Source organism: Dermacentor variabilis, chromosome 6 (genome assembly GCF_050947875.1).
Source record: "Dermacentor variabilis isolate Ectoservices chromosome 6, ASM5094787v1, whole genome shotgun sequence".
NCBI lineage: Eukaryota > Metazoa > Arthropoda > Arachnida > Ixodida > Ixodidae > Dermacentor > Dermacentor variabilis.
In genome coordinates, this window is record NC_134573.1 from 48,775,474 (window position 1) to 48,800,906 (window position 25,433).

A 25,433-nucleotide genomic window follows, 5' to 3' on the forward strand; every position below is an offset into this window, starting at 1 on the left:
CACACAATTTAGCTAGCCTATAAAACTTGAACATAAGTACAGAAAATTCAGGCCACGTATGCGGACTGCATAGATTCAGCAACAGATTAACGTGGGGCTTTCGGTGCAGCCGCAACAGAAACCACACTTCATTTATTTCAGCTTAGCTGACTGCTCACTATAACAGTCTGATGAGGGTGAAACCTCTGGCATGTATTGAAGCAGAAGAATGGCAATTTTTGCTAACAGCTGGGAAGAGCTCTCGCGGAGCGAAGCTAGCAGTGCCTTTTTATGGGGTCGCTTCGGTCTGCCGGGCGGGAAACGACGGCGTGTCGGTAAGCTGCAAAGTGGGACAGGAAGAGAGCCAGTTGTGATACCTAATCCTGCTGCGGGTAACCATTCGCGAAGGCTGATTTGATTGTGCTGCTCTGTGAAGCGATCAGCCCGAAACAATGGCACCGATTATCCTCGGTTACTGGGACATCCGAGGTCTCGCTCAGTCCATCCGCTACTTGCTGGCCTATGCAGACGTCACCTACGAGGACAAGAGGTAATAATCATTTCAGTTTGTTTGTCTACGCACTTGCACCATTGTAACGATAGAGCATAAAAAGAACCACGTGACACAGGTGGCGGCTCGGGCGATTTCCTTACTTTGCGGATGCATTTCGCCTTCATGCAAGAACTGCATGAACCGTCAAATCAAAACTTCTTGGCCCACACCGTTAGTTTTACGGCTATGGTATTGCTAGAGGTCGCGGACTAGATCCCAGTTGCGGCAGCCGCATTTCGACGGGACCGAAATAGAAAAAGCCCGTGCACTTAGATTTTAGGACCCGTTAAAGAACATCACGGTGTCAAAAGTAATCTGGAGCCCGCCACTACGGCTCGCCTCACAATCTGAGTGTGGTTTTGGAACGTGCAGCCCCATATTCCAATTCAAGTTTAATACTTCTGCCACAGTGTGATGTGGGGAACATGTGCTACCAGTGGTCCAGTTTACCCAGTTGACCATTTACCCAGACCATTTGCATTAGGCCAAACCATAGTGAAAGAGGTTAAAACTTTTTTTTCGTGGGAACATAATAAATCATTGTCATGTCATCATCGTTGCCGCCTGGCTTTCGTCGTCGTCTTCATCGCTTTGCTGCTCTCATCGCAGAAGGTCGCGGAGCGCGCATAATGGCTCGCCTTAAGAGGAAGCTTTAGCTCGGGCCCAACTCCGACGCGGCCTATTCAAATACATGTAAAACGCAAAAACGTTTTTATGAGGTAACCCCTGGACCGATTTTGATGAAATTTGTTGCATTTGAAAGAGAAAGTTAAATTCTAGTGACTGTTGGAAGCGGAATTTCGATTTAGGGCTTCAATTTTCTTAAAACGTTTTTCAAATATTTGACCGTTTGAAAAAAATAGAAGCGCGAAGTTTACAAATTCATAGCTCTGCATCAAGAACTGATATCGCGGTTCTGTAAACGGCACCCGTTAGATCACTCAAAGCGGACAAATTCAATATGTAATTTTACATCTTACGTGAATGTGTTACGTTGGTTACAATGGTTTTGCAAAAGTTGTATTTCCCTATGATTACCTTTTTTTTATATTTATGTGTAACATATCAATTTTGTCCGCTTTAGATGTACTATTAGATCCAATTCACAGAATTGTATTATCATTTTTAGTGGTTAAGTTACGGAGTTGTAAACTTGATAGTTTCGTTTTTTGAAACTTTTCGATTTTTGCCAATTTTTCATAAAAAATTGACGATCTAACTCAAAAATTCGAAACCAACAGTCACTAGATTTTAAGTTTGTCTTTTAAATGCAACAAACCTCGTCAAATATGGTGCAGTGGTTGCCGAGAAAAACGAATTCTCCTCTTACATGTATTTAGATAGGAGCACTCGAGCTAAAACTTCCTCTTAAGCAAACGTGTTGCACAACTCCGGTGAAGCTCTCCAGAAACTCAAACGACGCTTGATTGTGAGCTACCTGCAAGGTGCATCATATAACGATTGCCGCTCTGCGTGATTCAAGTTCTTAACCTCTCTGCGTTTTCTTTGTCAACTTCACTACTTCGTTATTTTTTCCTAAAGAACGTTTCAATTTTTTTTGGCCCCGGGAACGTGATTGCAATCTCAAACTTACTGGCAATATACTCTATTTGATCGCATACTTTTAGACCGCAGAGCTTTCACTGCGAAAATAAGATATTAGCTTGAGAATTTTCTTGAGAATGTATGCATTCTTCCGAAATAATTTCCAACGGTTCTTATTAAAATGTGTGTTGATGGAGAGAATCAAGCTAGCGCCTTTATGTGAGTTGAACTTTAATCGGTGAATTCGCGCTCCACACACACTTTCTGCTGAAATCAACTGTTAAGAACTAAGAAATGGGCAGATCGATGGTGTAACCATACAGAAACAAATAAAACAAGAGGGGAGATTTGGCGTAAACTGGCAACAGGAAATACGTCACGCCAGCATAAATGCCGTCCGTTAGCTGTGGCGAGCTCCGTAAAAAAGAATTCGAAAGAGGTTAACTTACATTGTTTCATTTTTTATTCTTTCGCGCTAAAACTAGAAAGCTTCGCGCATAAGTGAACTTATACTTTGTGACTTTTTTTTTCTTACGTTACCTAGCAACAAGCTAACGACACAGCAGACGCGCCAGATGCATGTGTCATGCGCCTGACACGCCACCGAAGCGAGCGAGGACTGCTGCGCATGTGAAGTTTGCACGTCGCCTCTTTGGCGACCCGCCTCTCGTCTTTTCTTTCTTGTGTAGCCTGGTTTGTTGGGCTCCCGCCACATTCTTGCGTTTCTTCAGCAGTTCAACTAGCCACCACTGTATTATCGCACTACGGCAAGGTGAGAAATTTCGTTTGACAGTCTGCGACGCATTTCATGTCGTTTAGGCTTACGCCACGCACCCAAACTCGTCAAGCAGTTAGGGAAAAACAGCTCGGCCGCCTTGACGCAGTTAATTTAAGTTAATGGCTCGCACTAAGAAATGTTTGCGACAATTTGTACGGGCCTCTACATTATTGTAACTTATCTGGGTAGTTTTTGGCCTCGCTTGCTGCACCCGGCTTTGTGGCGCAGTTAGCGAGAAGTAGCTCGGCCGTGTGACGCAGTTTCGCGTGTACTGAATATGTACCTGCGACAAGTTCGTGACGCTTTCTCTGATCCCAACGTTATTCTAATTCCGTAGCTTTTTGGGATACAGTTGAAGCACGCTTGCCGCACCCAGCTTTGTGACGCAGTTAGCGAAAAACAGCTCAGGCTTTGTGACAGTTATTTTGGCGTGTACTGAATCTTAGTGGGACATATTTGTGATGCTTCTTATAGCCCCGACGCAACATATACATTTTTTCGATACTCACGCTTGTCAAAATCATGACGAGCAATTGCTGACAGTGATAACACGGGAGTGTGTTGCTTGCCCCGGCACAACGCACAAAGGTAACACCAAGGAGATGAAACACCAGGAACTTGTAACTCGAAAATTCTGTCTTCTGAACGACTCAAAAACAGGCTTTGCACCCAAGCATTTGTCTTGAGTGCGAGTGGAAGCGATTCTGCGAGCGTCTAGCACGGTCTCGTTCAGAGCCTGCGTTGGGGCCACCTTTGTGTATACGTAGCGTACTATCGCGTCGGTTGAAGCCAAGTTGTTTTGGAAACGCGCAGTAGCCCGCTTGTTTGTGCTCTTAGTGAGCAGTACATAACGCCCAGGAAAGGTCGAATGCTTGCAAATAAGATTTTTGCTTCATATTTTAATATAGTACTTGGGATATATATTGCCACGCTACGTATGTAAAAGCGAATTTATTTTATTTGTAATGCCGCCAATTCACCAGTTTCGCGCGTTTCGCCTCTACGCGCCGTATTCCTGAAGGTCCAAATACCAATATGACACAAGCCCGTAATTCATCTTTTTTTTTCAGCTGACGTCGCCCGGTGGAGCTCCGTATGGGAACTACTGCTGCTTACCTGGTGCCACAACGTTGGATGAATGCACAAAAAGCCCGGAACGAGCATTTATATACAGCAAAATAAACATTCAATAATTGCACAAGGGGTCTGTCATATTTATCAAATTTCACACTACAAACATTCGGTGGAGGCTTGAAAAGATCGCTCGCAAACATTTTTATTCATTGATAAAACTATTCCGTACGAAGACTGCGCAAGGTTGAGCAGTAGAAGCAATAAAAATGCTGCGCCGATCAGCGCTGCCGGTGTAACGCGTATCAGCTAGCGTTCACAATGCGCATGCCCAAAACCAAAGCCGGAAGTGTGGCGTCTGGGCTCTGAGTGTGTCCGCTCTTCTGGAATTTATTACTACGATAGCAATTATATGGACGCTCCAGGCGGATTTCTACCGTCGCCATCGCCGTGAGGTCCCGTATTATTGATAGCGTGAGGATGAGCCGGCGAACGCGGTTCAATCTCGCGTGCCCGAGAGAGGAACGCGGCTCAGATGCGTGCCCTCTCCTGTGGCGCGCAAGCCACGGGGTTGAGGGGAGGGAGGAGGGTTGTCTTCGCCAGCCGCGTAGGGAGTGTACGCAACCGCGACGTCTACGGCATTGGCCACGAAATTCATGGACGCGTTGAGGGCGCTCGTGTGTGTTGAAAGCAGTCTGTAACGTTGCTACAATGCGCACCCGCGCGGGCCTCATCTTCAGATATGAGATGTATGCGCAGTGCGCGTAGTACCGGCAGCTTCGCAGGCGCTGTATTTTCGACATTTCGTAGGCGTTGAAGCGACATATGCAAGGAGGTCAATTGGCTCGCGGCTGTTGCCGCGATAACTCCAGCGTTTTCACAGACAGTTTCCGTTGTCATCGAGCGATGCGTGTTCATGTTTACCTGTGCGCGCGTGACACAGTGCTGGTTAATTTAGTTCAAACAAGTTGACCGGGCTAGTTGGTTTGAATCCATGATATATTGAGTAAGCACGACTGAACAAGGACGTAGAAAGAAGCGGACACACAAAGACAGTGCTGTCTCCGTGTCTGTTTCCCTCTACGTCCTCCTCGAGTCACGCTTACACATTCTATTATTGTTAATTTAGTTAGTAAGGGAATGTTTACAAGTTTATACGGCCGATAAAACTACTATTCTTACGTCGGACAGCTATCTACTAATTTAGCCGCCGTGGTTGCTCAGTGGCTATGGTGTTGGGCTGCTGGGCACGAGGTCGCGGGATCGAATGCCGGCCACGCAGCCGCATTTCGATGGGGGCGAAATGCGAAAACACCCGTGTACTTAGATTTAGGTGCACGTTAAAGAACCCGAGGTGGTCGAAATTTCCGGAGTCCTCCACTACGGCGTGCTTCATAATCAGAAAGTGGTGTTTGCACGTAAAACCCCATAATTTAATTTATGCTACTAATTTGCTTTCGCAATCGATGCTTCGGCTTTCCGGCGGTGCTGCGAATTTTTTCTCGATGGTGTCACCCTGGAGCTGTGATGATTTAGAGGGCGGCGTAGCACGCTGGCCACAAGAACAGAAAGGGCTCTTGGAGTGGGTCTGAAGCTAACGAACAGTAGCAGAAAGCTTAATTGTGTAATTCTGTATTTGACGCCATCATGGATCGCGCAAAAACTCTTCAAAGTTGCCAGCGTCAAATTTGCAACTTCTACAATGCACACGACGCACACCAGTAAATGAGAACCTAATAGGCGATCCTGCCAATCACTTGAACAGACCGCATCGCCAAGTACAGGGAAACACGATTTGTCGCAAATTGAGCTCTTACAAACTAGCTAGCAATATCAGCACAACCTGAACGCGACGTCTCGCCAAAGATCCCGCCAGCGCTTGCTGTTTAATTGATAAAAAAACGGAAGAAGTAAAAAAAAAACATGTGCACATAGCGTTGAACAGCTGATGTATTCGGATTGTTATAGGCCTAAAGGAAAACAACCCGCATGCGTGGTCTATACCTTGAGTCACAAGTAGCTTGCAGCACTGCCGCAGGTGCGGGGGCAGCACAGACTATATTCACGCGCAGTAGAATATAGTTCAGGACGAACCTGTGTGATTATTGGCGGGATTAAAGAGTATTGACTTTCCTCGTTACATATACTACTATATGTACGTGATATGTTAGGCGTGCTATATATTCACCTTTCATACCGTAAATTATTGGAGTTTTAGAATAGCATGTGCAACACATCTTAGGCACATAGCACACATGAACTAGTGTTTTCGTCGCAGCGCATGCTCTGTACGTTACTGCCCTCTTTCGGTTACGTACGATATGTTAGCCCACATTAATTGGTGGGTTTAACGTACGTGACGTCTACGTACACTAATGAATAGTGCTGTGGAACATGGGGGCATTGCATTGCTCACGCTTCAGCCTGAGTTCTCTTGATGGCTACGCTCTCAATATCTTTCAGAGCCAGTGATGGTAAACATGAATTTTCGCTGCCACTAAAATCCACTAGAACGATAGTTATGAGCTCATAGCGCGTCCGATGTCTGAGGTGGTTCGGTGATTGCGTAGGACTAGCAAGACGAGTAGTCGTAGAAATGACAGGATTATGGTGGCTGGAATGCGAAGGTGTCAAGCACGTGGCGTGTTTCCACTGGCGGATATAGCTGTTCGTTGCACGCACGCCGCTAGGGCTAAACGCGGCGCTGCGGCTCCAGGCGTGCTGGCCGGGCGCTCCCATGATTTGTGGCGCCGTTATTTCGATGTGTAAGCTTTTAATTAAGCTGGGAACACATAAAGCGGGGCAAGTCGTTACACTTAACAAGAACCGCATTTCTACCAAATGTGAACTGGATGTCGTTTACAGTTGCTTTAGCGCTGTGGGAGACATTCTATAATGGTCATATATGACACCCTGGCTTGAGACGTTTGCATAAGTAATTTGATGCAGAAGCATTAAGTCACAGTTTCGACACTTGGTGTACGCAGCCCGCGTAAGATGTTCCCGATTCCTGCAATACATTAAACGTTATGACACGTTAAGTTCCTGCAACATATTGGGCAAACTACGTGTGTGGTTCGTAGTAAACACTTCTACAGCTTTGGTACGTTTGAACAGAGTGCTGAATATTTCCCTGCTCATGTTCAAAAAAAGATCTTGCACTGACCGCTAAACTGTTCTTGATCAAATTTAGTACGATCGCATTTCGTTGTCGGCTTCGTTTAGTATAACACTTGGCACGATTAGTCTCGTGTTGTTTAAAGGGATAGTGAATAAAAAATTTGCCGCCGAGGTTTCTGTCTCCAGTGATAGCTGTCGCACCGAGAGCGACCAAAACAACACTCTTTCTGAGAAGTGAGCGAGAAGTAATTACTTAAGTGTATATTTCTCAAATCACAGCACCTACCGTTCTCCTCCGAACGCTCCGGCAAAACCGGATATCGTGTCACGCTTACCCACCTCGAGGCCCATTGCGAGCGATCGTCAACACTGAGCGCGCGAAGGGGCGAGTTGACGTTTGCAGCGACGCGTTTTCTTTGTTCGACCGTCCGATTCGCACCGCTTCCTCGTGTGAGCTGTTCGAAAAACTCGTCTTTTATCTCGTCGTTTTGTAGATTGATGTGTGGAATAGCCGTGTCAATGCCTCAGAATGCCGAGGGTCTGCTGCACGCATGTGAAAACGGCAGGCAGCGGCAGTCTTTTTCTCGCGTGCCTCTCACGAATGCTTCTCCCGTAAACCGCTGGCTTGTTCACGCTGTAGTTCGGCGCACAGGTGCCGTTTGACCGTAATTTGTTGTTTGTACGACGTTCTGAGCAAGATGTTTGGCCAATTCTGACAGGATGAATCGAAATGCGCATCGTCTGAAGCGACGGTTGACGAAAAAAACATTAGCCGACATGAGACTGGTGACGCCATCTCGTTTGCACCAAGGGAAGGAGTGCTCGGCTGCGATGTGAGAACGGGACGCTGAAACCGTTCCGCATGTACTCGTTCACTCCGTGAATAACAAGACGCTCCCTGCTTACCGAGGCCCTTTTTAGTCACTGCACATGCCTGGCTTCAATCCTCACCCGTTGCTTCATCGCATCTATTCTCAGTAACAGCTACTTCCGCGCATCAAGCACGTGCCGCGCGAGAGTCGGCAGCCGACTGTTATGCTCGCGCCGCCGGCCGCACCTTCGCCGAGTTTTAGCGCGGTGTCAATCGCTAGCGAAGCGAGGCGCGTACGAAGTTGAACTTGAGGTAAGGTTTGCACGCTGCTAGATTCAGGCACACAAACGCGAGGAAATGCTTGCTGTAAATGAATACACAGCATCGATAGGCAGACATCATTTTCGACATGACGCGAAACGGCGGGCCTCCTGCAATCTTTGTTGACTGCATGCTGCTAGACAAGTAGTTAAGCCTACACTGTAGTAGCGGCCATCTGTCGCTTTAGCAACTGATAAAAACTGATGCTATGCATATGAGCTCCCAGTAACGTACGTGCGAATCGTGCTGCAACGCGAGCTTGTGCGCTGCTCGCTTGATGTAGCTTTTAATGACAGCGCTCGAACATCGATGTGCTGCAATCAATACTACCTTGCTGCGCTGCCTCAACGTGCTGGCTTGAGATCAAGGATGAGCGCATTTAACTCTCTTAACCTGTGGTGCTTGTAGTGGAGTAGTGGACTGTCATCGAATGAGACCAACCATTTGTGCTCATTTGCACACACCTGGTCACTTCACCACTTCGCACCTGTCGAATTGTTAATTGTCGCTGTAGCCGGGTCTCGAATTGTGAATGACCAGCCATGCCTGCTGCTATGTCGGTATGCCGTCGAGAGTGTAGGTGCAAAAGACTGAATTTTAGAACGCAGATAATCAAGCAAGCTTCAAGACAGGCGAATCAGTCAGCATGGCGCGAGGTTTCGCTTACCGAGCGCGACGAACTGCAGCTATCCAGCGCGCCCGACGCTTGGCTTCGTGAGGCCTTGAAGGAAAACGGTAGAATCTGATGTTGGGATTCAGGCCTTCTTGTTTATGGCAGCCCACGACGCAGAAGTAACGACGGTAACGCTTTTTCGAGGCTGAGCTAGGTCTCTCCGGATCGGCGTCTCCGATTCCTTCTGCTGCCAGCATTACGTCTCACGGAGAGTCCGTTTTCGTTAAACTATAGGCTGCGGTGAGCTCGCAGCGTGGTCGGCGTGGTTTGTGAGAAGTGATGAGCTTTTTCGCACTCGCAACAGGGCAGAAAAAAGCGCGGATCGACGCAAAACTTGGGCTAGAAACGTGCTTCCCGATAGCCAGGGCTCAATACTACCCAAGCCGGTACTACCCAGATAACGCTTCGCGCGCCGCCACCAGGCGCCTCTACTATACCTCAAACTCCAGAGCAAGACTCCCATATGGGGAACCAGCGCTGGATAGGCGGCACGTCGAAAAGAGTGCGTTGCACGCTGCCCTGGAGACGAGACGCGGCATATTCCAGCCTCCCTACCAGACGAAACACACGTGCGCGGTCGTAATATATAGTTCGTATGTCTCCGTTTTCGCGCCGCTTCAAGTTGACAGTTTTCGTAAAGCTAGCGCCATCAAGTGAAGAAATGACGAAAGAAGCTTTTTACGCTTTATATATTTTTCACAGTGTGTCGCGGCGAGCACGTGTGTTTCTTTAACGGTTGCGCCTAGCTGCCTCGCAAATCTAGCAGCTACGGCTCCGGTCGTGCTGCGCTATGGTTTCGGAAGTATTAGTTGGCCTGAAGACATTCCATATTTCTCTGGCTAGACATAAAAAATTCTAAGGCTACTTCGCCACAGCAGTCAATGGAGAAGAAAGCTTTATCGCATCAGCTGACTCGCGCAAGCAAAGGTTTGAGTGCTCCGCTGCTGGATCCCTAACAACGCTGGCTACATTTAGCATTAATTACATAAATTTAGCGGATGCATCTCAGCGCCGAGTCCTCATGCGCATTTTTAAAAAGCACATAGGCAGCTTAGTCGCGCGTGCGCCGGCAGTACGCGCACACAACTCGCATTACAAGGCAGCTTCCCTCCCACATAATTCTTGGCAATAAATGGATAATATTTACCTTTCGTATCTTTCGCTTGATGCGGTGACGTTGGAAGGGGCTTGGCGGTGGTATTACGAAGGAAAAATGGTTGGTACATATGCCGGATGGTGCATGCTATTGCTCATATTGTTTCCGACGAAATGCCGACTGCAGATTCTGCTGTTTGGTACTGCCTGCCACGGCTTACCGTCTTAACTATCGAATAACCCACGCGAAATTCGATTTAGAAACCAGCCCGACACTGCTGGACCGGGCGACAAGACGGGAACTTACTCCGCTCGCCTGACTGCTTGGATCCAACGCCGCCTCTATTCTTGTTCGTAGGGTTTAGATGGAAAGACGCAGAAGGATACATCCTCCCTCATCCCGACGTAGTTGTGGCACTTGTATACGCAACAGAATCGTCCGCGTCCTTTTGTTTTCCTTCGACTTTCAGGGCACGCAACGCCACTACCAGTAGCAATTTTCGTCCGCGGGAGCGGCTGCATTGTGCACGTTCTGACCGCCAGGGCGGCGCTGCAGGCGTCGTGAAAACTCCAGCGCTGGTTCCCCATTAGGCAGGTTGCGAACGTAGTTTCCGCGCCTACTAGGGCGCCCCTCGCGGCGGCGAGCGCGCACCCGGCAGGATACGACCGGGCGGCCCGCTTGCGTTCGCAAAGCGTGTGTGTGCACTGTTTGGCGCGTAGCTGTTTTCTTTTCTGAGCAATCTTGAAGTGTAACCCGAGCTACACCCTTCTGCGCCCAGCATATCAACTAAGGGGTAGTTGAGATCGCCAAAATATTTGACAACGTTGCGTATTGGAACCTGCTTTGCACGCACTGAAAAGTCGCAGCAACATAAAAGTATCGAACTTCCAGTAACTTGGGCGAGAATATTTTCCCAGCGTAGTCTAACACAGCTGGTAAGTTCCTCACCTTTTCTTGTGTTTGGGGAGAGCAACGTTAGGATACCTCGGGTAGGTCTTACGAGTCGTTTGTACGCCCCACGTTCTTGGATCAGATGTTTTGGATTCGCATTTGCCGTGCTGTATGCACAGGGAAACTACCGCGGCGTGCTTGAACTTCCCTGCGATGCCAGCACGGCAGTCGCAGCTCCCCGCTAGGATTTGTCTTCTGTCGCCGACCTTCAAGAATCAATGTCACGTATAATTTCATGCGTCCACACCGTAGATAACGAAGTCACTTACGCTGAGTTTCACGCATCTCACTGATGCGTTATTTTTCGTTTGTGGAATACACCTAGAAGTCATTTTCGATCAGTGCGAGTTCAACGCTTCCGTCACGTCGTAGACGTGCCCCACTTCAAGTAGACGGCTTCCTTTCTCTAAATTATTTGCACGAAAAAAGCTGTCAAGATCTTGTTTTTCCCGAAACCCGGCTATTAATATCGGCACGCTGTTTCGCACCATCACTACCGTTTGACAGGGCGCCAAACACGCAGCGCAAGCTGCTGACGCCGTGAGTAATCCTACCGCATTCGAACCACGCACACTGTCACAGCATACATAACCGCACCGGCCAACTCCTGCAGAGGGGTTATCCATGGAGTTGACGCCGGCACATCTTCGGAGCACCTGATGCAGAACTTGGACACTTTTGGGCCCACCATACTAGCCTCCCGGATGATGGGCCGTTCAGAGACTGCTATTATTACATTTGAAGGAAGCATTGTCCCCAGGAAAGTCCTCTATCATCGAGCTATGTTCCGATGTCTGCCACACCACCCCAAAGCAGAGTTCTGTTCCTTATGCCTGATGTATGATCATCGTGCTGACAACTGCCCCACCAAATCAACTATTTTCAGATGTCCTGACTGCACGAGACAACTCAAGCAGGCAGGAGAGGAACACCAATGCTTTCTCCTCTGCCTGCACTGCGGTGGCGATCATAGAACCAACGACCCCAGCTGCCAAATTAAAAGGCAAAAAGACCATAACAAGACAGAACGAGCCTACTTGCAACGCATCAAACTGCGCAACGAGCAACAGCCTACGCTTGGTTCCAGCGCCCCCAACACCGCAACGTCAACTGATTACCATCGCGAATACCCTGCATTATTATCGCACGGACAGCAACAGCAAACAACGCAGACGCAACAGCCCCAGAAGAAGCAACAAGACATGCTACCTAACACACCGCTGTCACAGCCGACGACTTCGGCAAGCGCTACACCGAACGTGCAACGACCGGCCTCGAGCAAAAGCCCTGCGCGCACCCCACAGTCTGGGAAAACCATCATATCCAAGGCGCCTGGTAAGCCAAGCACTCCTATCATCCCGCAATCCCCATCCTTCAAGACCCTAACATCACAAGCACAGTCCCCTACTCCAATTTACGAAGCACCACAATATCAGCAACACGTCCTACACGCGCATTCCCACAAGACACGTTCAACGCTAGAGTCTCGTCTAAACAAATCAGAGACCCTGTTAGAACGCTTCGAAAGCATAGAAAAGAAACTCGACCGCCTCACTGATATTGTCGAAAAACTTGCCTCAGCCTACGAACGTCACGAAACACGCCTAACCGTGCTGGAACAACGAGTAGACCGCATGCTTAAGCGCCTTCTTCCAGATGAAGATCTTAGCTCCGAAAACATGGACCACATGTCTCATTCGCAAAAGAGACAACTTCCTGATGACCCAATCGACACCTCCAACACCCAGTCTAAGACCGCAAAGGTCGCTAATCCATGGCAGAAGTAAGGGACGGAAACTTTTGCGTTTGGCAGTGGAACTGCCGCGGTCTCAGTAACAAAAAAGCAATAATGAGGCAATACTTCCTAAAATTGAAAAACCCACCACATGTGTTACTTCTGCAAGAAACATACAAAGAACAGAACATCCCAGGATATACAGCTACACATTCAGCGCACAATGAATACGACCTACCATTAATTTCGACGTACGTAAAACATAACATTAAACACTACACGGAAACAGCACCAGACTGTTTAGCAAAGTATGTCTTAATAACCACAATATACCCGGACAGCTCACAACGACCTGCCAAGCTGTACAACGTCTACAATCCACCAAAATCCACGTACAACCTTAGTCAGATCTTCAAGCACGCTAAAAAAGATGAGAAGACTCATGACATTTACATCATGGGAGATTTCAATGCGCCCAACACATCATGGGGATACAAGGCGAACACGAAAACGGGCAGGTTGCTGGAAGACAACATAAACAAATTTCAGTACACAGTTCTCAACACTCCGGGGGTAACAACTCGCGCAGGGGCGCAAAATCAAGTTCCTACTACACCGGACCTCGCGTTGCACAAAGGTGAATATGCTACGAGCTGGGAGAACACCCATGAAAACCTAACTAGCGACCACGACATACTAAACATCATTATACACATGACGCCTCGAAAGCGCCGCGCTACAGTCACCTTCACAAATTGGGACAAATTCCGGAAACTGAGGCAGAATAACACTAACACAGGGCATGACTTGGACACGTGGGCTAAAGGCCTCCTAGAAACTAAGACAGCAGTTACAGACACGCACACAACTTCAGCGCCGGTAGACCGGCCCGACCCGCACCTCACACGCGTCTGGAAAAAACGTAAAAAACTATTGAGAGTCTTATCCCAGCAACCGCATAACAATCAGCTTCGTGGAAAGGTAGATGATGTAACTATTCAAGCGATCAATCATGCCCGGACGCTCGAACAGACAGAATGGAACCATATTTGCGATAGCATCCAGAATACGTTAGACAAAAAACACACGTGGCATCTTTTGCGTGCCCTGCTCGGCACAAAGAAACAAGTGATCCCTACCATAGAGAAACACGCCAGTACACAAGGTATAAACAAAACATTTGATGAACTCCGGACCCTTTACATACCTGCGGCACATCAGTCACTGTACACAGACTATACGGGCCCCCCAAACGACAACATCGGTGGTGACTTCACTATCGCAGAACTAAACATAGCATTGATGCAAAACAATAGGGCGACGGCGCCGGGTCCTGACGGCATCACATACACTCTTCTGCGTAATCTGCCCGACGAAGATAAAGAAACGCTTCTCTCGCACATAAATGAGCATTGGAACGCGGGCACCCTCCCAGACGAATGGAGAACATCACACATTACCATGATCCCAAAACCAGGGAAAAAAGCCACGCTTTGCAACCTCAGACCCATATCCTTAACATCATGTATGGGCAAAACAATGGAACGGCTTGCACTGAACAGACTAGAAGAACATTTGGATAACACGAAACATTTTCCGCACCAGCTCATAGGCTATCGCAAGAACATTTCCACACAGGACTTATTTCTCATACTACAGAACACGCTTCTGCAGCCAAAGACAGCACAGACCCAAGCCCTTCTGGCAATAGATATAAAAAAGGCATTCGATAATGTCACACATGATCATGTACTCAAATCGGTTCACGACAGTGGATGCGGCGCCAACATGTACAATTACATACGCAGTTTCCTCAAAGGCAGGACAGCACGCTTCAAGGCAGCGCAGTCTCTTTCCTCCCCCATCAATATTTCCCGTGGAACACCTCAAGGATCGATTATATCTCCCACCCTCTTTAATCTTTGCATGACAGCGCTATCAACGCAGCTATCCACAATCCCTAACCTTCACCACACTTTCTACGCCGACGATATTACCCTATGGTGCGAAACCGGATCTCCAGGGAACGTCGAAACGACCCTCCAGAAAGGCGTCGAGACCATAGTTAACCACTTACATAAAGCCGGACTTGAACCTTCAGCAGAAAAGTCGGAACTTCTCCTCATGAATCGAACACATTACCAAAAGAAAACAAACGCCCTGATACAACTCACCTTATTAGGCAAGCAGATACCAAAGGTTACATCGTGCCGAGTACTCGGCTTTATCATAAATCACAACAACAATGCTAATTCTAACGTTATACAATATCAAAAAGACTGCCGAAATCTCACGCACCTAATGCGAAGAATCATTAGCAAAAAACACGGACTGAGAGAAGAACAAGCAACACAGCTCGTGACTGCGCTCGTGTATAGTAGGCTTCTGTACACCGCCCCATTCCTAACACTGACACAAACACAAACTCGGAAACTCGAATCTTCACTCAACACCCTTCACAAGGCCGCCCTGGGCCTACCGATATACACCTCAAATGAGCGCCTTCAACAAACGGGCCTCTTTCACACTTTCGCAGAACTAACACAACAACACCGAGACCGACAAGTAGCGCGATTGTCTTGTACGGAGCAAGGATGCGACATCTTGAAACGAGCAGGGATCGCCCTTATCCAGTTGACACCAGTTAACTAAAGCCCTCCGCTACCACGCAACATTGCATTTACAAACATACCAAAAAATATGACGCCACACCTACATGACGGTCGACGTCAAGCGCAAGCAAAACATCACCACATAGACAGGAAATGCATCACGATATACACGGACGCCACACGCTCTGACATGGGATCATACGCGTATGCAATATATACACCTGGACAGACAGCACCGATCATCCAAACAGCTGGGCCATTTTACAACCCTCCCAACATAGCCACTCTGGAGACTCACGCGATAATATATGCCATACAAGAAGCCTCTCTACTCACTAAGCACCACTCCAGTAACATCAACCTTTATACCGACTCCAGCAAAGCCATTCGCAACATACAACAACGACTGTTGGAAACACACCTACATGACATCTTAACAGAATCCTGTAACCGCAAACCGAGCATTACAATCACCCTGCGTTGGGTGCCTGGTCATGCTGGGATCGAGGGAAATGAGTTGGTTCATCAACGTGCCCGCGAAATTAACCTCCGGGCGCCCTCGATTCCCTGGCCAAATCCAACGACAGTGGAAGACGCTGCCACGTACAAAGCGCAAATAACTGATTACTACAAGAACATCAAGGAAAACCGTACTATTTTGCCCCAACCTCACTCCTCACTCAACACGGAACAAGCACATGTCCTTCGTAAAGTTCAAACGAACACTCTTCTCACGCCACTAATGCTCTACAACTTCGGTTGGCGTAGCACAGCTCACTGCCCCAACTGTCCGGAGATAAGGGCAGGTGCAGAACACATTCTGTACTCATGTAACACTGCCATTACCTCTCCTCATTTTCCTTACCCTCCCCCTCCTTCCTGGAGTGCTTGGCTTCACTCGGACTCGGAGGATGAACAACGAGCCTTAGCGGGGCAGGCGCTCTACTTCACTGGGCCTTAATGTTGGCCTTAAATAAAGTTTTTTTCCTTCCTTCCTACCGCATTCGAGCAACTATTCGTCATATGGCGCTAGGGGTCCGAAAGACAGGGCGCCGCCTAGCACTTGCAACGTGCCCATAGGGAGGTGTACACGCGTCAATATCTTTAACGATTTGTACATTTTTTTTGTACAGTGTGTACTCACGGCACCTGTATTGTGCATTGTAAGCTTTAATGTTTTACGCGCTAGCAGCTACTCATAACATATACAACAAAGCGAGCCGAGCAAGCCGCTTTGCGCAGAACGCAGAGTAATTTCCTTACGTAGCCTGACACTGCATAGCCTGCGGCATAAGCGCCCTCGCTCTGTTGAGACCAAACATGGCAAAGCGTTTGCGTGATTCAATCACACAAGTCTGTGCCAGGGCCGGCTTTTCAGACGCTATTTTTTCCATAGGATAAAACAGTTTCCCATTTTTGTCTTAAAAAACAGGCCACTAATCGTACCAAGTGTTATACTAAACGAAGCCGATAACAAAATGCGATCGTTCTGCTATATTTGACCAAGAGCAGTGCAGCGGCGAGTGCAACATCTTTCTTTTTTTGAACACGCGCAGTGATATATTCAGGACCCTGCACAAATCATTTGTTGGGAATGCAGTGAGAGAAGTTCAAACTTTAACTATTCAGTAGGGGTAACGAACAGCCCGATCCAAATATTTTTTATTTTTTTGCAACTATAGGATTGCTGCCACCTAGCATGGTTCTTTAGTTGAAGGGGGTCGAGAATCGGCCCACGCACTCCAAAATATACCTACCCTCGGCGAATGACCTCGTTCTTTCTGAACATCATTTAAATGGATAGTTAATGTTTTCGAGCTTTCGTTAGTCGCACTACGAGCTTCGCTGTACTGCATTCGCGGAAAGGTCTGTAAGCACCGTTGAAGACACCGGTGCCTCGCGGCATGCGCACGATTTGAAGCAAGCCGACGCCGCTCATCGCTTGCATGTGAGGGGCTCTCGCACATGCTCTAGAGACAAACGAACAACCCAGTAGCGTAAACAATCACAAGGGCATTTATTGCATCTTTTATACACTAATGCCTTCCAAGGGAATTGCTAACGACAGAACATGCCGATTGGCGAGCGACAAATCTAGGAAGTCCGACTCGCCGCGACCGGATATCGAGCGAATATGTTCGCCCCATGCTGAAAGCCAACGCCTGGTCTTTCGTGTGTACTCTTATGCGAACGGTGGCGCGGTCCAACGATCGTGTTCGTCCATTCCATTGTCGTGCTTCTTGGCCTCGCGAGATGGTCTCAGGGGTGGGACACTCCCCGGTTTCAGTGGCACAGGAAATTGGCGCCATCTCTGTAATGGGCGAACGCAAAAATCCGTTTCCCTTGCATGGCCTCGTAGATCGTCGCGCGCCGATCCAGGTGGCCAAGCCCTTCCCCCCGCTCAACTCCTCTCTCCACGCCCTCTCTCGTAACACCCACGCAACTCCCTCACCTTCGACTGTCTACGCGCCCGCGCCGCCGTGAGGTCCCCACCGGCCCGGCTGCTGCTTAGTCCGCTACGCAACGCTTTATTTTTGTTATCTACTGTCATCGAGATGCGTGCGCTGCTGTGCGTTGACCGACGTGGCTAGTTTCGTCAGTTCTGTGGTCCTCGGTAGCTGTGTGCTTGTGCTCCGCGAGGTTTTACCCGTTGCACGACTCGTACCGCTCGTGCATCGTGCAGTGGTGCACAAATAGCTCAAAAACAAGTCCTGCAAGGTTGTTCCGGGTGCCTAAAGACAACAGGTGAGCGCTCAGACCCAAGGACATCAGAAGGCGCATGTACACGAACACAGCCCTGTCCATTTGTGTGCTCCATGAGGCTCCGGACGTCGTTGCGCCTTGATTGTGCTACACTTGCCTCTTCCCGGTAGAGAAAGCTGACAAATAGATGTTCCTCCTCATTGTCACATGGTCTGTGACTTGTGTTTTTCTGTGCCAAGTCTCATTCTGCAACTTCAGTAACTTGCCCAGCTTTCCATACCGCCCTCAGTGCTTTTTCTGTGTATCACGTTCTACAAACCTACTAACAGCTGAAAAATTACTGTTAGTGTTTGTGTACTATCTCCGTAACCCCCGATGGGAAAACCGCGCGAACAACCTTCATGTGTAGGCATGATACGCTTTTTTTTTCTTCTGGAGAGCATGAGCATTGCAAGTGTCCTACATGCAGATTTTTGCAGTTCGTGTTTATTATGCAAAGGAGAGCCCAGTAGGTACGACTTAGTGCCTTAAGTGACGTAATTTTATTGCTAAGCATTGCATTTGGGTAGAAAGAAAAGTCGTGTTGGCTTGTTTTACCTGGTCTTTGACTGAGGAATAAGCCTTTCTGCGAATGTTTTCTATGCGATGCTGCAAAAGCCGACTACCTTCTGTTCCCCTTGCCACCGTTACTCAAGTTGTGGCCAAGTGAAAAATAAGGTGGTAATGTGTGTTTCAGTGTTTAGTACAATGTTATTTTCTTCTGCTATGTTTTTTTTTTTGAATTTGTACAGCAGTAATGAGCATGTCACGCATTTCATATACTTTCGTGCAGATATATAAGTAAGCTTTCTTTTGGTGTGGCTCTCAGTCAAACAATGTTAGCATTTTATTCTATCTTTCAGGTATTTTGCGTGTCATTGTTTTTGCCATTACCAGTGAGTTTTACCTTTTTGTAGTTGTCATGACTATGTCATACACGTCGTCCAATTTTGGCAATATCTTAGTGCACATATCAGGAGCTCGTCTACATTTAGGTCTTGAGGACGTTATATAAAAATCTTGTTTTTTTATGTGTGTACATGAAACGGCCTTAGCGTTTTCTAGCGCTTTCTTTTGTTATTTCACCATCGGTGAACTTTTGTCTTTAGTACTCTTGTATATGTCATGCACCTTTCACTTTTGCTCATTTGTTGAGCGTGCATCACACCACGTTGTAAGAAAAATCTGCTTTCGGAAACGAAGTCAATAAAGCGAGACTAAACATCTGTTGTGTTGGAAGTGGAATTTTTTTTTATGTCCCGGCACATGCTGGTATAATACAAGTATGGGCAAGACTGCGTGCGTGCCAACGCATAGCCCACGGCGCGCCACGTGCCAGCTCGCAAGCAATGCCAATGCGCGGCGTAGCGCGCGCATTGCTTGCGAGCTGGCGCGTGGCGCGTCGTAACAAGCGCGCTATAAAAAAAAAAAACGCGCCGCTTACGAGTAAAAACAAAAAAAAGTGAGCGGCGCGCGCGGCATGGGGGAAAGGGGGAAATGGAGCGGAGCGAGTCGGCATAATAAAAACAAAAAGGAAAGAAAACCGTTTGGGAGAGGAGGTGCCGTGCGGCTGCTGCTGCTGTTGCCATGACAACGTAAACAATCATGTGCGCCGCCATTTTGCTTTTGCGTCGCCCATTGGCTAGGGCCGTAACTGAAGGGGACCTTGGCGCTAGCGTCGAAAGAGCGTCTGCTCGAAAACGGCCAATGGGAGCCATACGGAGTGTCCCCCCCCCTGATGGTCTCGCAAAAGCATGGATTAGCGCATGCGCGCTAAACCCGCGTCGCTCGCCGACTCCAAGCCAAACAAGAACCGCCTTCTCCCTGTTTAGACGAAGTAACCCCGCCTTTAGGCGGCGTTGAAAGCGCAACGCCTTGCGCCATCTCTCGCACTTTTCTGCAACCACACCGATCGCCACCGTAAAGTCACGCGGCGAAGACAGATTACACAGGCCGTGCGGGGAAAACAACATCAGGAGACGCGTGAGAGTCGCGCATCCCCACACATGACAGTACTGGAACGGTGCTGGGCTGGCGTAACACACTGAGAGGCGCTGGGTACTGGTGGGAAAAGCATCTCTAGAGAGAAAATGACGCGATGTCGCCCGATCGTATGTTATCTTTTTTTAATAAAAAAGGCCAGGGTAGTGCAGTAATTTACTAAAATGCCCCAATATTTTATAGTAAATGTGTAGTAAAACTAGATTAGAATAGCAATAGCTAATGCAATAAAGTGCAGTAATAGCACTGTCAGAATGTGAACCTCTTTCGAATTAACGACAATCCCAGTAAACTACCGCTACAAACACTTGGCTTTCGGATATTTAGCTCGTAAGCATTTAAAAGCAGTTTCTATTACTGTTTACCTGTTAAAAGCACAAAATATGGGAAAATGGACTGAGATAGTCTAGCTTACTTCGATGATTGATAACACAATCTAACTGTAGTGATGTTCTCGTGGAAAAAGACAATTGTAAATGTTGTGAAGGCTGTCCCACTAACTTAAATATGTGTACAAAACTTCTCCTGAGCGTTTTAAGAAGAAACATAACATGTCGAGGAAGCCTTCGATAGCTACATCACTCTACAAAAGGATCAGTAATAAACTTAAGTATTTGCGCAATTTATTAAAACCGATGACAAAGCAATCCTGCACGAGTATAAAAAAGTTGGGGATAACTTTGGCGCTGACATTATGCTAGCACGGTATCAACAGTAATTGTGCAAGTTCTAAAAAAAGTAACATGGACTATGCCTAATGAATCGCTCGGCACACAATACAGATGAGCCCTGATGTCACCACATGTGAATGTTGCTGACCACACAGGAATGAGTTGGCCAATAAACTTAATAATCTGTTCTTAACCACTGGTGCAACAATTACAAGAGTAGCCCTAGCCCGGACCCCGTAACGTATTTAAGTTCCGGCAATTTGAACTCAATATTTCTATCCAGTTGTGACGAGAGCTGAATAATCAACATGATCTCCTCCTTACGTAATGACGATGCCCAGGTATTGACGATATTTCAGTTAGCTCCATCAAGGAAGTTGCTGGGATGATCGTTTGCTCGCTCACCCAAAATGCAACGATGTGCTTAGCACCGCACATTTCCCTGTTTAGGCGACGGCAGCTCGCGTATGTGCCACATTTAGAAGGCTAGAGTTATAATGGCCTGATAATTATATGCCTATTTCGGTCGTTTCTGTATGTGGCAAAATTACGAAATAGATTTTTGACCATCGCCTAATGAGATTCCTTGACACCGACAAATTCTTTAAATACCAGCTTGGGTTTCGAGAAAAACAAAATACTGAATTTGCACTACAATGCAAGATCTGATGGATAATACAGAAGACAAATATAGACGTTTGGGTTTGTTCATCATTTACGATAAACTTTAAACTTTGTGAATGATGTTTATCTTTTGAGGAAGATGCAACACTACGCAAGAAGGAGAGCACCACTCAATTTATTAGCACATAGCTTGACATTACGTTTAAATACACTGTGACCATTTTGGTCGTTGGTATTGTGTCATTGCTAGTGTCCCCCAGGGATCCATCTCGTGTACTGTTTTACTTTTACTTTGCATTAATGTTATAGTTTAAAGGCATAAAAGTCACATCAACTAGTTACACACACGTTACTAAAGGTCTCTTACGGGACCAAACTTGTTCGTAATACCAAATACGGCTAATGAATGGCTAAATGAGCCTGAATTGTGGTTGAAATTCACTAGGCTTTAACCTAACGTTGTGACGACAAAATTTGTGATATTCCGCACAAGAACAAGGCTGTTGCACACGGCTTCAATCTTACATTTCAGAGCACCTTCCTAGTTCGAGAAAACTGAATGAAATTGCTTGCTATAGTATATATGATGGATATATGTTGGGGTCATAGCACATTCGATAAATACGGATGAAAATAGCAAGCTATGTAAATGTATTAAACAGGTTCAGAACTTCGATGTCATCCAGAGTCAAACGCAGCTTTAATATTCCTCAGTTTACTCTCATATACAGCATGTGCTTTTACTTTAGGCGACCACGTACGCTTTAACCGTTGTATCATTCTCAACTTTCAGAAACACGCTATCCGGGCATTAAAAAAATTACCTGTCAGTAGAAATTCCACCTTTGTATTCAAAACGTACTGGTCTCTGGTATCTCATAAGAAAATAACCCTTCGCATACTATCACTTTCTAACAAAGACAAAAGACGACTTGAGCGTAAATATTTAGTTGCACACACCACTTTCTTTATGCACATGCTATACAGGATAAACATTTTTGTTTTAAGGATATTTTTTAGGTCGCCTGTGGCACATAGCATTATTCTTGTCTTTGAGCTGGATTATACGAAGAGACAGACATTACTATATTCGCGGACAACTTTCTGCGCCTATGTAGGGAAACCTACAGGGGCGGAGCTTTTGCGCGTTTGTTGTCACGCCAGGAAGTCTGCAAGCGCTTGACAGTGCTTTTGGTTGCTCGGAAGAGACGGCGAATCGACGCTGTTTCCAGGTTCGATGGTTCCACGTTTGCCCACGCGCGGAAGGGAAAAACCGCAACATAAATAAGCGTTTACATAGAGTGGCGTGTTTTGTCTTATTTAACTGTCGCGAATAAGATCTTAATGTTTTCTTTTCCCCAGTTTACACCAACGGGGATGAAGGCGCGGGACTCTCTTCAGAATGGTTGTCATTTGGGTGCGCTTTGCCTGAGTAGCTTTCCCTTCATAGCCAAAGAAAGTTGTTCGCTATTATAGCTAGAGAAATTGAAGCTTATTCACCGAATTTGAAAAGTTGAAGAATTAACTTCGTATTCATTTGCTAACGACACACACACACACACACACACACACACACACACACACACACACACACACACACACACACACACACACACACACACACATATATATATATATATATATATATATATATATATATATATATATATATATATATTTATATATATGCACTAAGGGTAGGGAGTTGGGAAATCTCATCAGGCGCCAGCCTCCATTCCCACCAATATCCCCCCCCTTCCTGACAAAATAACATTCTTCCCTTATGCATGCCACAACCAAGCAGGAGCACAAAGTAAAAAGCGGATAGCTCAGTTTGCTGCATCGGTCTTTGCTTACTGCCTGATGTGACTTCGTGGACTCGCTTTTAACCTCCACATAACCAACAAAATGCCAGTGGCAGTATCGCTTCTGTTCGCGACAGCTATCACACGATTTTCAAAACATTACACTTGTTTGATCAGATTGCAGGGGTATATGTATAGTAGTATCCGTAGAGTCATAAGTGTGGATAACTAGTCTTGTTCTCATTTCGTTCTGGAAAAAGCGCCTTTTGTTATTGTGAACATCTAGATACGGGCTTAATACCACTTTTGGTTCTCCGCCTACAGTTGTCATCCTGAAGTGACGCGTCGCCTGCTTGCGTTTCAAACGAATAACACAATTTTATTTCGTGGTCGGTGACAATGCAGCAGAACTTTCACAGAAATGATGAATTTCCTTTAATACCAGCCACAACAAGATTATTGCACGCTTGGTGTATGTCACCTGAATTTACTTTTATTTGGTAAATTTGTTCAACCTACCAATAATGGCTTATGTTTGAAAATGATTACAGCCCTTGTGTACTAGTGTAGACATTATATGAAGAGTAATGTGTTCCTTGCCGCTTGGACGAGAGTTATTCAGTGCCGCTATATGCGGGTGGGCCTACTTTCAGTACAGAAATGGAAGCGACAGCAAGCGAAGCACGCATCTCGATCATATTGTGCAAATACTGGCTAGCGACGTCATAGAGCAGACAGCTCCTAATGGGGTGCACGCACTATATCATCTTGTGTCAGGTACGCCGCCCGCCATCTGCTGCATCACATCGCTCGCCGGCGCCTGCCCGGTGCGATCGAGAAAGCATTTTTCTAGCACAAAACATTGCAACAGTTATCGCAGCAGCTGCCAGTTCCTAGCTGCCAGCGCTTTGACTGTCTCTAAGCGTGTACTATACCATTGCATGGCAGGATGTAGGCGTATTCGCTTGTGGTTGATCGGACCGGGCTTTAGGTGTGACATGTTGCGCCTTGTCCGGGTGTGCCATCGTCGGGCAGGTCTGGCTCACCAACTGAAAGTGACGGGCCTGGCCCAGGCGGGGCGGCGAAACGATGTCGAACCACGTCTCTAGTTCACCGTATATTGATGATCGTTTTGATAATGCAGTAGAAACCTGTATGCATAACTCTCTTGTCCCAATCCCAATTGTCTACTCCTCATGCTGTCCAACTATCAAGTCTTAATATAAACTACTCCATCTAGTACTTCCTTTTGCCTCTTATTATTAGTGGTATATTATACCTTGCTCCCCCTCGAGGTGTACGCAAATCATTTCCGCTTCGAATTATTGCTGCGCAGTCCTTGGTTTCTGCTTATATTTGTTATCCTCGAAATGTTGGCGCCACAACTTTGTAAGGGAAGAACGGTCTACCTAAATATGGAAATTTATTATGTAAGAGGCCGTGAATTATTTTTAGCTCCAGTGTAGAGAAATTCAACAGAACCCATCCCACGATGACGGTCGACAGTCATGCGTTGATCAATAAATCAATATAGCGACGCAACCTAATGACACCTAACTCGTCGCGTCAAAACGAGTTAGGTGTGGGCCTTGTACTGCAGTCGGATTCCTTTTGCTCGCTTCCCTAAGGGCACTCGACGCCATCTAAGCCACCATTACGAACAATGCGCATGACCTCCAAAATACATTGCGCGCCAATGCGTGCGAACGCTTAAAACGCCTAATGCGGCAGCTCCTCTCTCGCCCTTCTTTCTGCACACGCTACGCTATCTATACTCCGTTTCAGATATCAGGTGCAACGCTGCGGTGGCTAGAAAGACTTTTTGCAGTGTCTGCGTCCGCGCTTAGTAGTAGTTTTATGTTATGGATCGTCATGGTGCGAAACTGTTCTTTATAGAGGCTTAGTATTGAATAAAGAACGTTTTAATCCTTAGAGGCAAAAAAACTGTGGTATACGCTTATCTAATGCGTTGTTGTACTACATCAACTTGTTTTTCATTGGGTTTCGTTTTAGGTTTTTTTATTGGCCGCCCGTCGCGGCAGCCTCCCGCGAGCATACGCCTTTGCCATGCAGCGAGGCATGGAAGGAACGCGCGGAGTAATACATTTTCGTCACCGCACATCTTGCGTAGCATCCACCGCGTTGCACGTGATGTCTGAAATGTAGGGCAGTAGCACTGCAGAGAACTCCACTCGTGGTCTCTGAGACGAGAAGTATGGCGCGCCGATGCCTGCGAACGCTGACAATTGTTCCTTCACTAGCGGCACACTCAGTGGCGCATATTGATTGAATCAAGATGGCGAGACGTTCACTGAAGAGCGGCGAATACCCAGTGAACTTATGGG

General features: G+C 47.0%; 1 protein-coding gene across 1 annotated transcript in view; it reads left to right on the top strand.

The window, feature by feature from the left end:
- Nucleotides 1–249: 249 nt before the first annotated feature.
- LOC142584787 (glutathione S-transferase Mu 2-like) overlaps nt 250–25,433 on the top strand; it is a 42,626-nt gene continuing 17,442 nt past the window's right edge. The window contains exon 1 of the mRNA XM_075695050.1: nt 250–529. Within this exon, the coding sequence (XP_075551165.1) occupies nt 432–529 (98 nt within the window). The 5' untranslated portion in view covers nt 250–431. The remainder of the gene's footprint in view (nt 530–25,433) is intronic.